This window comes from Podarcis bocagei, assembly GCF_964188305.1.
Source record: "Podarcis bocagei genome assembly, chromosome: 3".
Taxonomy (NCBI): Eukaryota; Metazoa; Chordata; class Lepidosauria; order Squamata; family Lacertidae; genus Podarcis; species Podarcis bocagei.
In genome coordinates this window covers 16,868,515-16,883,009 of record NC_138127.1, presented here as the reverse complement: position 1 = coordinate 16,883,009, position 14,495 = coordinate 16,868,515, and the positions used below count along the sequence as shown (strand labels likewise).

The 14,495-nt window shown below is 40.1% G+C and overlaps 1 protein-coding gene across 2 annotated transcripts in view; it reads left to right on the top strand.

Annotated features, from left to right (window-relative positions):
• Positions 1 to 14,495, top strand: part of NBAS (NBAS subunit of NRZ tethering complex) — a 186,168-nt gene that overhangs the window by 25,475 nt on the left and 146,198 nt on the right. For both annotated transcript variants that reach the window (XM_081188936.1, XM_081188935.1), the window contains exons 12-16: positions 1,940 to 2,068; positions 4,731 to 4,794; positions 7,578 to 7,771; positions 12,030 to 12,287; positions 13,633 to 13,758. In XM_081188936.1, coding sequence (XP_081045062.1) covers positions 1,940 to 2,068; positions 4,731 to 4,794; positions 7,578 to 7,771; positions 12,030 to 12,287; positions 13,633 to 13,758 — 771 coding nt within the window. The remainder of the gene's footprint in view (positions 1 to 1,939; positions 2,069 to 4,730; positions 4,795 to 7,577; positions 7,772 to 12,029; positions 12,288 to 13,632; positions 13,759 to 14,495) is intronic.

Genomic DNA, 14,495 nt, shown 5'->3' with positions numbered 1-14,495 from the left:
TTCATAAATAACAAGATTTTGTTGCCTTTGCCCTTTTGCACAAAACCCACATTTTCAGAAGAATCGTGAATGAAAATCGCTGTTGCCTCCCCATCCCCCACTTTGCCCCTTGTGGCTGGGTAAGGCTTGTACCCTTGTGCACTTCTTCAGCTTTTTTTAAAAAAGTGTCTATGTGTGAACTCAGGTACAGAAATTCCTGTGCGCATACCCAAAATGGAAAAAAAAGGTTGTTAAGGATGGGTGAGTGTTTGCGGGAAATCATGGGAAAAGGCAGCTCAGGTGTGGATAGCAAGCGGCAGAGTGCCAATTAATATAATGACTTAAAAAAATGGGAATGTGAAGAACGTCACGTGCCAAATGTGTACATAGGAAAAAAATGATCTGAAAGACTCACTTGTGATATAGCATCTCCTTCTGGAAGCACCTATCATAAGGTGTGTGGTGACAATACTTTCCTTTCTCTCCCAACTTGTTTGTCTGTGTGGTGATAGCTGCTCATGGTGACAGCTGCATTTCCTCCTGTGACCATCCAGAGTGAGGTCAATGCAATACAGGAAGCATTGCCCTTGCTCTGAATTGGCTGTGTGCTTCCCTCAGTGATGTCACAGTGTCAAATCTGATTGGATATTAGGCAACATGATGTCATGAGATCTTCCTTTGCAGGGGCAGGGAACCTGTGGCCTTCCTGAGGCCTTTGGACTCCAGCTCCCATCAGCTCTAGCCAACTTAGGCAACAATCAGGAATGATGGGAGCTGTATTCCTGCAACACATTTCATTCTCTATTGGGTGTATTATGTTGTGAGGAAGAAGCCTAGTCGAAAACAAAAACCAATGCTGAAACAGCAGCCAAATGGGGCAGGGAATAGTGGGTGAATAGCTTCACTGTGTGCTGAAAATGTTTGCCTGAAAACATTTGGCACTGTGCTAAAACACCCTCAGTTTCTTACATTTTAGTCAGCCTAGTATTTTATATTCTAGAAATTAATGGCAGGAGTCCATTACTCTTTGGAATGATTCACTCATCTCTTTCCCATTTCTTACTCATAAATACATTTGACAGCATTTGCAACTCTTTTATATTATTTTAAAAATGTCTTATAGCCTAGTTTTTAAAATTATGTGGATCTTTCCCTCTCAGTATTTCATCTAAGTAGTTTCTAGAATTAAGAAGACATGACTTATCATTAAAAGCCACTGTGAGTTCTGATTGGTTTACATTTTGTCCATTGTTTGCATGACACAGATTTGACGTGTTGCCCACAGACTCCCCCCACCTTAGCCAACAACCTTACATTCCCCTGAATGTTCTGCTACTTCACGTCTATCCTGTCCTAGCTGATGGGTGATTGAATGGAACTTCCAAGAAACTGTATTTAGGATTCAAGTGCCACTCTATTATCCACTTTACTGCATCACAGTTTATGACCCCCAAATTTGTCATCTTCTAAATGTTTTGGGCTACAACTCCCAGCACCACAAACCATTGACCATGGTTTCTGAGACCATGGTTTGTGTGGTCCAATATATCTGGAGAGCATCAGGTTTGGAAAGGGTGGGCTACATCTTGAAGGTCCTTTACAGCTTAAGGACTGCATTCATCCATGGCTAACCCTTTAAGGACTCCCACACTCAAAAATGGTGGGATCTTGGGATGTCAAATCAGGCCCTCAAACTAGGAGTTAGCTACACTTGTTGTACACACTTACCTGGAAGTAAAACACATTCATAGAACTGCCCTACTAGTTTCAGGAATTGTGGTTCTCACTTGATGCTTCTGTGTATCTGTTGTACAAATTCTAAGGAGCACTTCATGTTTTATAAGATCCGGGAGGTGTGCAAAGGGAAGAGACATTGAAAATAGGGGGAAAATGAGGGCTACGGGCTTAATGCTTCTTCGAAATGCCTTTGCTTTTAATCACTGATCAAAATCTTGCGCAGGATGGTGTTTTCAAGATGAGCCTTTCTCCAGATGGGACTCGCCTAGCAGCTATTCACTTTAGTGGAAAATTGACTATCTGGGGAATCCCTTCTCTAAGACAACAAGGAGAATGGGAGCAGAGCGACCAGGTATGTGATGATTAACAGTTTCTAAATACTGGAACTATAGCTATAGCTATAGATTGTAGCTATAGATAGCTTAAATGAAACATGTATGACATTTCTTGTCACCTCCTTTTTTCTGCTTTTTAAATGGTGGTATTAATTTTTTTAGCATGTCCAAAATGCTAAAAGACTTATATGCCTTTTTATATGCACAACATATTTGTTCATTATCAAGAAATGGTGCTTTTTAGCCATTGGAATGGTTATCCATATGGAAACTGAATCAATTGTAGACAATCCTACACATGCCTACTCTGCAATAAGACCCATTACTCACAGCTAAGTGTGTCTAGGTTCGCTTAAAACTCACTTGATCAATTAACTAAAATTTCTTTAATTGGATAACATACCCACTACAGTTGCTATTTTTTATAATCATCTATCTACATTATGCAGCTGCTAGGGTCATTTGAGCTATGTGCTACAATGCGTAAAGATTAATATTGGCAAAAAATATTTGCAGCTGAGCTGAATTTACAGCCCGGTATATCTTACAACATGGTAACATCATTAATCTTAAGATGATTGTATTCAAATCTGTTCGTTGTATACCTGGAAAGACAAAAGAGAGATGCACACAGGAATGTAGACCAAGGTTCGAATCAGAATTATTTGTTTAATCACTTCTTCCCCAGAAACACTTCTTGGAGTATTGGAACATATGATTCATTCCTTGTTTTGCTTCTCGTTACTTCATGGTTTATTGTCCCCCCCAAAAAAATAATGCTCAGTTGTGTCCCATATACTCTATATAACATTTTAAAATTGAAATAATTTAATCTGATTTAATCTGATTTATAGAGATGTAGTTTTAATATTAATATGTGCACACACACGGTTTGGAGGAAGTGTTCTCTGCCTTTGTGCTCAGCTCAGCAGTACTTCCCTCTCTGTGTTTGTGTCTGTATGTGGGGTTAGGTTTTTCCCCCCAAATCTCCATGGGTAGGCAAACTAAGGCCCGGGGGTTGGATCCAGCCCAGTCGTCTTCAGAATCCGGCCCGCGGACGGTCCTGGAATCAGTGTGTTTTTACATGAGTAGAATGTGTCCTTTTATTTAAAATGCATCTCTGGGTTATTTGCGGGGCATAGGAATTTGTTTACACCCCCCCAAATAATAATAGTCCGACCCCCCCACCCACAAGGTCTAAGGGACAGTGGACTGGCCCCCTGCTGAAAAAGTTTGCTGACCCCTGTCCTTGCATATATATCTTGTCATAGCAAGATAGACATTTGCAGTCATTAAAGCTTTGGAATTGGTTCCCAATAATACAGTGGCACCTCGGGTTACATACGCTTCAGGTTACAGACTCCGCTAACCCAGAAATAGTACCTCGGGTTAAGAACTTTGCTTCAGGATGAGAACAGAAATTGTGTTCCGGCGGCGCGGCAGCAGCAGGAGGCCCCATTAGCTAAAGTGGTGCTTCAGGTTAAGAACGGACCTCCAGAACGAATTAAGTTCTTAACCAGAGGTATCACTTGTACACAGACCGCTGAATGCATATTGCAACTAAAAAAAAATTTAGATGGCATCGTCTTGTTAAGTGACTGGGGTGGGTGGGAATCCTAGCTGAAGTAAAAAGGGAGCTCTATTTCATATTTAGTGTTGTTGTAATAGATGATTCAGACTACAGTAGAAATTTTGTTGGCAGTGGTAGAAGCTTCCTTCATTTTTTAAAGGCTTCCTTCATTGTATATATTTATTGCATTGTACCAGTGTTTTGATTGAAATGGTGGTTCAAGAACAAACAGTTTTGGGAATTATGGGGACAGCTACCCAAACTGTATAGAATTTTTTTCATGTATGCAACTACAGCGGTAAGAATGTTACTTGCCAAAAAATGGAATGAAGAAGAAGTCCCAGTGCAAGAAGAATGGATACAGAAACTTATGGAATATGCAGAAATGGCTGGAAAAATAAGAAATCAAGATAACAAACTTTTTATAAAAGAGTGGAAATGGTTTACAAAAAAACCTCTAAACAGATAAGAACATTGACAGAATTACTGTAATAACCTGCAGTTTTATAGGACTATATATTTAAAGTAGATGAATAAATGAGTAAGTTAATTTGGAATATGGAGAAAATATAAAAAATAAATTTAAGGAACTGCAGAAAGAGGGGGAAGGAAGTTGAGTTTCAAAATGTTAAAATGATTGTAAAATTATTGAAATGTATAAAATTGAAAACCATAATTATTTTTTTTGAAAAAGAACAAGCAGTTTGTGGAATCCAGGACTGACTATTTAAAGTAATAGAAAAATCCTGGCTTTTAACTTCCAATGAAATTGGATCCCAGTTCATATGTTACACTTCGGTCATCTTTCTGACAGTGTGAATCGCTTGAGATCGGAAATTGTCATGTGTTCTAATCATGCAGAAGTAATAATTTGAAAATGGGGCCTGATGGCCTTGCTAGCTTGAGTGATATTCCATTCTGTCTTTCTCCCTTACCTCCCCACTTGCTTCCACGACACCTTCTTAATGTTCAATCCAATACAAGGAAAGTTTTCAAAACAATGGCTCCACTTGTTCAGAAGTCATAACACACTGCTTGTTGGTAGTTTTGTTTATAGTGTACATATGAATATGTATAAAACTTAATTGGAGGTTTTCTTTTTCTTTTAGCCGGGCTATGATGAAATCCAACCGGAATGGCGACTCTCTCTTGAGAAACGGAAAAAAATCAAAGGTTGGAGGCATAGTGTAGTTTCGTGTCTGTGTGTGTGTGTGTGTGAGAGAGAGAGAGAGACAAAGACCTGAGTGAGCAGGAGAATGTTAACCCATCATTGTGTGTTTAAGATATCATAAGGGCTAACGTTACAATGCTGCCTTCCAAAATGCTAGAAGATTACATGTCCATTCTGAGGAAGCAGTATTTGAGAATGTGTGAGTGACGGGCACATCCTCTTTCCATTCCTTTCCATTTTTATGAGCCACGTGCAAAATGTGAAGATATTCTTCACCCAGTTGGAATCTGTGAGGAGCTCTCCATGGTACCAGGCACCCTGGAATAGGATTTCTGTACAGTGGTACCTCAGGTTACAGGCGCTTCAGGTTACAGACGCTTCAGGTTACAGACTCCGCTAACCCAGAAATAGTACCTCAGGTTAAGAACTTTGCTTCAGGATGAGAACAGAAATTGTGCTCTGGTGGCGCGGCGGCAGCGGGAGGCCCCATTAGCTAAAGTGGTACCTCCAGAACGAATTAAGTTTTAACCCGAGGTACCACTGTACAGCTTGTGTTCTAGACCCAACACCTTTCTTTCAAAAGGATCAACGGCTTTCATCATTCTTGCTAGGTTCTGCCCCAGCTGCATTTTCCCTCCTTGCCCCCAACAGAGATCCCCAGAGGACAGCTCCAGCAAGACAATTTTACCCCCACCCCACAATACACATTCTGTCACTATCTTGATGGCTTCTCATTATGTGAAATTGTGTTCTGTGTATTTCTAAGACGAACTTTACTGTTACTTTTAGGCTGCGTTGTAAGGTTTTATATCTTGAAAAGTGGAGTGTAAATAATCTCAGAAATAGTGCAGTTTTGCGTGTGTCGTTGTCGTCTATTTACGGCGGCAGTTTAATTCACAATGTTTTGTTTACAAAGGGTGCCTTCAAGAGTGTACAAGTTGCTACCTTTTTGTGGAAGATCCCATTTCACTTCCAAACTGATATTAAGTGTCTCTCCCATTCTTCCTTTGCCTATGTAGGGTGGCTCATAGCAATTTTTTAAAAAAAGATATTTATTGAAAGTTTTTAAGATATAACAAAAAAAGAAAAATAAACATACAAAATAAAAAACAGTTAAAAACACACATTAATTTTCAATAACATAACTTCCATACACTTATTTCCTCGGACCTCCTCATACCTCCCTTCTTTGTATTCCAGTTCGATTTGTTAGTTCAGCAAATCCTTACCATTAAACTTTTGCCCATTTGTGAAACCTTTTTTTTCATATCTCTTAAAGCATTACAGCTGGAAACCGCTTAGTTTCTATCCAACATCCTTCTAACATTCATTAATTTTACAATGTTTCTGTAAATAGTCTTTGAATTTCTTCCAGTCTTCTTTCACCGACTCTTCTCCCTGGTCTCGGATTCTGCCAGTCATTTCTGCCAATTCCATGTAGTCAATCACCTTCATCTGCCATTCTTCCAGTGTGGGTAGATCTTGTGTCTTCCAACATAGCAATTTAAATTTAGCATCTTATAAATTAAGAACTCCTGTGTAATCATAAATACTGCAAAATAAAATAAAATATAAACCTTGAAATAAAAAAGCAGATACTTAGCAGGGGGAAAATCTGCTGCAATAAAAATGTGTTTTACCAGCCAGCAAAAGATGGATAGGCTATATACATTCATCCTAGGGCAAAGTATTTGATAATGCAGCTACTTGAAAGGCCCTGACACTTGTAACTAACAACCGGGCCTCAGGTGAGACACAATAATAATAACAACACTAAAAATAAAATAAAATACACAAACAATTTTATTATTTGTACCCTGCCCATCTGACTGGGTTGCCCCAGCCACTCTGGGCAGCTTCCAACGTCTATAAAAACATCATAAAACATTAAACTTTAAAAGGCTTCCCTATACAGGGCTGCCTTCAGAAGTCTTCTAAAGGTTATATAGTTACACATCTCCTTGACAACCGATGGGAGAATGTTCCACAGGGTGGCGACCACGACCGAGAGGGCCCCTGCCTTCTGGGCTGGATGATGGGGGTGGAGACTCTCCTTCAGGTCTATCTGTGTATCTGAATGCCAACACCAAAAATAAAATTAAAATAAAATAGATTGGTTCATGTGAAAAATACAATCTTCCCTAAGATATTATGTCAGAGCTAGGACCCAGAAGACGGTGATTCTTCACACTGGCAAATATTTTTCAAGCAGCGTAATTCTACAATGTAACTACATAATAAGTAGCATAACAAAGTAGAAATCTCTTTAACTCAGCCCCTTTATGGATATTTCGTTCCCTTTGGGAGAAGCCATATAGATTCTCCCTCCTCCCTTCCTCCCTTGGTTGTGACACCTTTCCCAGATGGTTTCTGCTTGATATAGCTTCATCGAGATTCCATGAATAATGTTCTGAGCATTTGCCAGAGAGATTGTTGCGCAGTTGGCCTGAGGAGCCATAGGTCCATATCTATCTATTAATTTTTAAAGTTTCACCCTGCTTTGTGTGAGCAGATCTGCCTAACACACTTAGCTGCATTATTTTTAAAATATTACATGAAGAAGTCTGTCAGAATCTTTAATTATTCAGTTTTGCTTTAGTTAATCCAGAGATAACTTTAATTAAAATACTACCGTAAAAACGTAGTGAAGCGAAGCTCTACGCAATGCTGATACAGTATATTGTCATTAAAGTTAGACTCTCTCAGATGATTTTTTTAATTAAATAATTGAAGCTGTTCTAGTTCCTGTTTTAAAGCTTTTTTTCTACTTTCCCCCACCTCCAAGACAAGGAATCTTTTTACCCAATGATAGACATCAACTGGTGGTCAGAGAATGCAGTTATCCTGGCTCGCTGTTCAGGTGCTTTGACAGTGTCATCAGTGAAGACCTTGAAAAACCTGTTGGGCAAATCCTGTGAATGGTTTGAAAGTTCCCCTCAGGTCACCTCTGCTCATGATGGTGGATTTCTAAGTTTGGAGGTAGGAAACACTGGCAGAAATGTCATATTTCTATGTGTGGAATGTCATCGCCTTCATGTGTAAGTCTCCTATACATGTGTGTGTGTGTGTGTGTGTGTGTGTGTGTGTGTGTGTGTGTGAAGCATTTTAGATGGACTTCAGTTATTAGAATTGAAGAGTGAGATGCATTTGATAATGTCCCTATTCAATTTTTTTATTATTATTTCATTGCGTTTATGAAATGTTTTTTTCCGTAATATTCTCTGAAAGCAATTTCACAGTGACAACATTGAGAATAAAAACAATTCCATGTGTAAAAACAATTTCGTATGTAAAACCAATTTCAAATCCAATATAAATACAGACTGGGGTAGTTCTGACTGGGATGTCACAGAGAACCATGGCTTTTTCCAAGGTGAAGTAGCTGCAGAGAGCCTCCAGCCTTCTCTGGTGTGGCTGCAAGAAGTTGACTTGGACGCTTTATTTTTTTAAAATAAATTTTATTTTGACAAAGTAATAATCGTAAATAAGTAAGAATAAAAATGTGCACCCACCACCGAGACCATTCCATTGTAACTATCCAACCTCCCGAAACTTCAACACCTCTTGAGATGGTTTGACCCCTTCCCGTTTTAATAGTACAAATTCTACAAACACCTTCCATATCTCCTCAAAATCATTTCTCCTCTGTATTCCCCATCTTACCTTAATGGCACATGTCAACTTATCATTAATAGCTATATCCCACACTACTTTATACCATTCTGCCATTTTATATTCTGCTTGCCCCTTCCACTTCCTAGCTATCATAACTTGTGCAGCTGTCGATAAATTTGTGAGCAAGTCCTTCATAGCCTGTGAACCTTCCATCCCATCATAAATTGATAATTATGCTACCTCTGGACTTTTGGTCAGCTTTAACCCAGTGATTTCTGTTATCTCCTTAAACACCCTTTGCCAAAAAATTCGTACATATTTATACCTCCACTACATGTGAACATAATGCCCCGTTTTCTAGCATCCCCTCCAACATAACACCGGATATTCCTGACCTGGACACTTTATGTCAAAACCTGGCAAACTCTTGTAAATCTTACCCATGCTCTGTCTGAAACAAGCCAGCTTCATAATCTGTGAACCACGTTAAAATAACCCTATCTCTGCTTCATATGTGCCTCCACACACAGCCATTTTACTTCATGAGTGAGCAAGCAAGCTACATCTGAACCAGGTGGGTACTCAACCAAGTTTCACTCAGTAACTCATTGGAATTAATGAACATAGATAAATTAAGTCTGTTAATTCCAGTGGCTCCACTCCAAGTGAAACTTAGTTGAATACCTGCCCAGAAACTATAGCTAATGGCTTTGGAACAAGCCATGCTTTGAAGTTGGCTTAACACCCTGGCTTCTTCTGAAGATGTAAATCATAATTTCACAATTAAGACTCAACAGGAAACTGTAGTTAGTCTGGTGTTTTCCAGCTCATGAAAAGGGACAAACAAAGTATCTGTGATGGAACTACAAGGATCATTTGTTAACTTGTTAAACTGACAAACGATCACTTTAACTTGACTGTGGTTAGCTTGTTCTTAACAAGCCATATATAAGATTTACTGCATTCTGTTGGGTTTCGATGAAATGGCAAACTGCCCTTAATAAAAAACAGACACAGGACATTCCAATATCCTCACAGCCATGCACAGTTGGGGAGTGTGTGAGATCAAGGCTAACTGTGGCTTATCCCTGTTAGGATAAACCATGGTTTATTGTGACATTCCAAAGTAGCTGGGTGAGTTTAATTTACTGGCAAAAAATAAATTAATTTAATCTATAGTAAAGGGGCACACAACTATGGAAAAGTTAATTCTGATTACATATTGTGGGTTCTTTTTGTTGAACTCAAAACTTCTGATGGTATGAGTGACAAGCACTAAGTTATCCATAGTTAATAAATCTCATCTACTTTAGGAGCTCTTCACGCCCTCTCCCCCAGCCAATGAGACTAAATTAATTTGTTTAATTTGCTCCCCCCCCCCCCATCTTTGGACTTGCAGTAGAGATCTATCCTAACACCTCTATATTTATATACTTCTGGAGCATCAAAAATGAAGCATATGTCATAGGAAATTTATGAAACGCCATAGAACATAGACTCTTCAAATCAGGAGAACACTGGGAATGCGAAGTAGCACAGTTTAAGGAGGAAATCCAACTTAATTTTTATTCCTCCTTTTTAGCACCAGCTGAGCTTTGGAGGGTTAAATCAAGAGTCAGTAGTGTCACATCTTTCAGTCAGCGACTTAGTGGATATTTTAAAAATGCCTTCAATTAGCTAGCCTGTCTTCTTCTGAATAGTTGTCGTTTTTGAGCGAGACTTTTGTTCCCTTTATATTAAACATAATGTCTGTGCATATGATGTTTGTATGCATCTGATGTGTCTCCTTTTGTTAATCCTTTACCTTGTCATCTTGTAATTTCCACAGGGCTGTCTGCCTTTCAAATACTGAGGTGTTGTTTTTTTAAAAAAAATATTATTTCTCCTCTAGTTCTTTTATTCCTGTTTCTTATGTTTCTTTGTATATCAGCAGTGCCGCTATTTCTCTTAAAACTAAAGATCTTGGTGCCATCTTTTTCACGATGATCTAAGTCTCATTTTCAAGTTGTCAGATAATGCTAAATTCCCCTTTTTTCTGCCCATGCTCCATTCCCTTATTAAATAATGTCTTAATTACAGTGGTACCTCGGGTTACATACGCTTCAGGTTACATATGCTTCAGGTTACAGACTCCACTAACCCAAAAATAGTGCTTGAGGTTAAGAACTTTGCTTCAGGATGAGAACAGAAATCATGCTCCGGCGGCGCGGCAGCAGCAGGAGGCCCCATTAGCTAAAGTGGTGCTTCAAGGTTAAGAACAGTTTCAGGTTAAGAACGGACCTCTGGAACGAATTAAGTACTTAACCCGACGTACCACTGTATTGCTGTGGGGTTTTTTGGGGGGTTGCAATTTTGTACTCTCTTACCTGGGAGTAGGTACCATTAAGCTCACTGAGGCTTACTTTTGAATTGGCGTATAGGATGTTCTCTTAGCCATTCCTTTTCTGCCTAAGCCACTTGCTCCTATATTGTGTTCTGCTGCCCACCTGCTTTCTCTAGCTTTTCCTTATTATTCATTTGATTTCGTTCTAGTATTCTCATTCGTCCTTGCTTCTATTCCCTATCTTTCGGGGCTTTTTTCTTCATGAACTCTTTAGCGGCCTATATAAATGTACTTGTTCTCATTCTCTCTCTCCCTCTCCCTCAAATGCTTGAAGGTTCATTTGTCCGAGGTAGTCTATGCTCAGTTGTTTTTAGTGTTATCCTATTTTTCTGTATTTTTATCCCTCCCTCCCTCATTAGAATGTAAAACTGCTGGGCAACGTCTGGCTACCTGCATTGCTGAAGCTATAATCATACATGGCACTGTGTAGTTTTGAAGCAAGGTTTGAGGCAAAAGTGCAAAGCTTCATGTGCCTTTTTCATTGTTGTTCATTCACATATACTGCTGCAACTAAATTACATGTAATGATAGATCTTTCCGCTTCATAATCTTGTTTTAAAACTTGTATTCAGTTTCAGATATTTCAGGATCATATGCTTCCTATGTGACCTTGTGATTAGACGATACAGTGATATCTATATATTTATAACAAGAAACGGAACTTCTTTCCTTTCAGAATGTTTAAACCTTAACCCAAAACGCGAATTCTACAGCAGTTTACATAAAAAATATAAATACACTATTAAAGCAACCAGTAAAAAACAAAACAAAACCATAACCTAAGAAATAATAAACTAGAAAACGCAACTACTATTCAGCCAACTAATACAATACAGATTTCTCTTATTTTATTCAAAGAAATGGGTCTGGGCAAATGAAAACCTGGTACCAAAAATAATGCAATGACAGTGCTTGTCTTACTTTCAATACCAAAGGCATAGGGCATTCCAAGGAGACCCTACTAATTCTTACAAAATGTATTTATTAAGCATGTCCTAGTCCTTATGAATGTACTTAGCACTGGGGTTGTGCTAATGGCCCTTCCTTCTAATAACTTTGCTCTGTATGTAGCCACTGCTGGATGCTTGAGAAGGAAATTCATTTTCTGGAGCTGGTTTCTTTTTGGTCCCAGAAGCTTTGAGAATTGTGGTGGTGGCTTATTGCCTCTCTGTGTGCTGAAGCCTGACAGACTTAAGTGTGATGCATTGCGCTGTTTAGTAAGAATTGCTTTCCTCGTAGTGCGAGGTGAAGCTGGCTCCAAAGAGATTGCGCTTGGATAGCAGGCCCAGTGATGAAGACGAAGGAGAAGACGACTCCGATTCGGACGACGAAACTTCTGCCAAGGCCCGGTATTTTGGCTACCTGAAGCAAGGCTTGTACTTTGTGACCGAAATGGAGCGCTTTGCTCCTCCGCGGAAACGTCCGCGCACTATCATAAAGAATTACCGCCTTGTAAACCTGAGGTCTACGACTCCTGAGGAGCTGTACCAAAGAAAGGTGAGAGTGAGACATTCTGCCCTCCCTTTTCTCACGTGATCATTAATTTTCTCACAACAGGGCACTTGGGTCTTAGGTCAGCTAGACATGTTTCAGTAGCATTGGTTTAAACCAGGGTTTCCCAAACTTGGGTCTCCAGGTGTTTTTGGACTACAACTCCCATCATCCCTAGCTAGCAAGGGTCAGGGATGATAGGAATTGTAGTCTGAAAACAGCTGGAGACCCAAGATTGGGTAACATTGGTTCAAACAGAACTATCTTCTGAGTTATTTTGATGTGTCTTAATTAGTTTGTCATTGCACTCGTATTTCGAAGAGTACTGGGGTTGTTTGTCTGCTTATTGCATTTTATATTCCACCTTTCCTCCAAGGAACTTAAGGTGGTGCACATGATTCTCCTGTTTTTCATTTAATCCCCACAACATCCATGCGAGGTAGGTTAGGCTGAGAGTCAGTGACTGACCCAAGGACAGCCAGCAAGCTTCATGACTGAGTGGGGATTTGAACCTTGGTGGCGCTGTGGGTTAAACCACAGAGCCTAGGACTTGCCAATCAGAAGGTCGGCGGTTCGAATCCCCACGACGGGGTGAGCTCCCGTTGCTCAGTCCCTGCTCCTGCCAACCTAGCAGTTCGAAAGCACGTCAAAGTGCAAGTAGATAAATAGGTACCACTCTGGCGGGAAGGTAAATGGCGTTTCTGTGCACTGCTCTGGTTTGCCAGAAGTGGCTTAGTCATGCTAGCCACATGACCCAGAAGCTGTACGCCGGCTCCCTCGGCTAATAAAGCGAGATGAGCGCCACAACCCCAGAGTCGGTCATGACTGGACCTAATGGTCAGGGGTCCCTTTACCTTTAATAACGTACAGTGAAAAGCTGGAGGTATTTTCTAGTCATGATGCTGAAGCAGCATAGTTCCTCGTGCATTTTTTCCTTCCCAATCAATAAATGTGCAGGTGTTACTTGTTTGTTGCAAATGCTTTTTCCTCAAGATACAATTTCTGCTATGGGGATCTCACATTTCTTCCCCTGAGCATTTGAAGCATATTATATTGTTCCTGGATGAAATGAATCCCTTCCTCTTAAGATTGTGCAGCCTTTGATTTGAGACTGCTGTGTAAAATGAAGGGTCACGGGCACCTGCTATATATGGATTGTGATGAAACCCATTGTCTAGTGGATCAGACACTGCACAATTGTTTTTGACTGGCAAAAGGGTATTCTGGGTTGGGAAATGATCTTCCTGATTCTCTGAATAATGCTAAACCTGTTGTACATGCTGCTTTTCTTATAGAAAGTTGTAATGGAGCCCGCAGCGATTGCTTTGATTTCATTATGCTTTGTTTGTAGATTGATAATGAAGAATACGGAGAAGCTTTGTCGCTGGCTCAAACATACGACCTTGATTCTGACCTTGTTTATCAGAGGCAGTGGAGGAAATCGGCTGTTAGCATTGCTTCTATTCAGGATTATCTGGTATGTTCCCTTAGGGGAAGGTAGTTTTTATGTTAGCCTTTCTGAAGCTCATGCCCTGCACTGCAGATGTTTTGGACTACAATGCTCATTGGGTGGGATTCACCTAACATGCCTTTGTCAGCGGAAACTTCCACTTGTGCAACAGGACTCCCCCCTCCCCCAGCCGTGTGCCCCAACCCGCAACACCAAAATTGACTCTGAAGGGTTGTGCGATTCCCTCGGGACAGTGGAGGGGATGGAGAGTGAGGGACAATTGTTCCGTCTGACAAGCGTCAGTGCTTGTGCAGGTGTAATGTTCATAATAACTCGACAATGAATTCCACCAAATGACTTCAGGGCTCATGTGTGTTCCAGTCCAAAACATCTGTAGGCCGCCATGCTTTTACAAAGCATGTGAAATTTCCAGTGTTCTCTTATTGGGTCTAAAACTGGATTTGAAAAAAAAACCCCAACCAATTTTTTACTATGCAAAATAAACAGGGTTAAGCATTTTTATTTTTATTTTGTAATTTGTAACATTAGTCATACTCAGAAAAGACCTATTGAATGCCCATTGATGCCCATTGGGTAGTCTCCTGATGTGCCTTCGCTGGATTCAGAGGCCCTTCTTTATGTGCCTCCTCTACAAGAAGTCTGAAGGGTGGAAACACGAGAAGGGGCCTTTTCTGCAGTGGCTCCCCATTTGTGAAATGTTCTCCCCAGGGAGGTTCGCCTGGCACCTTCATTAGACACCGTTA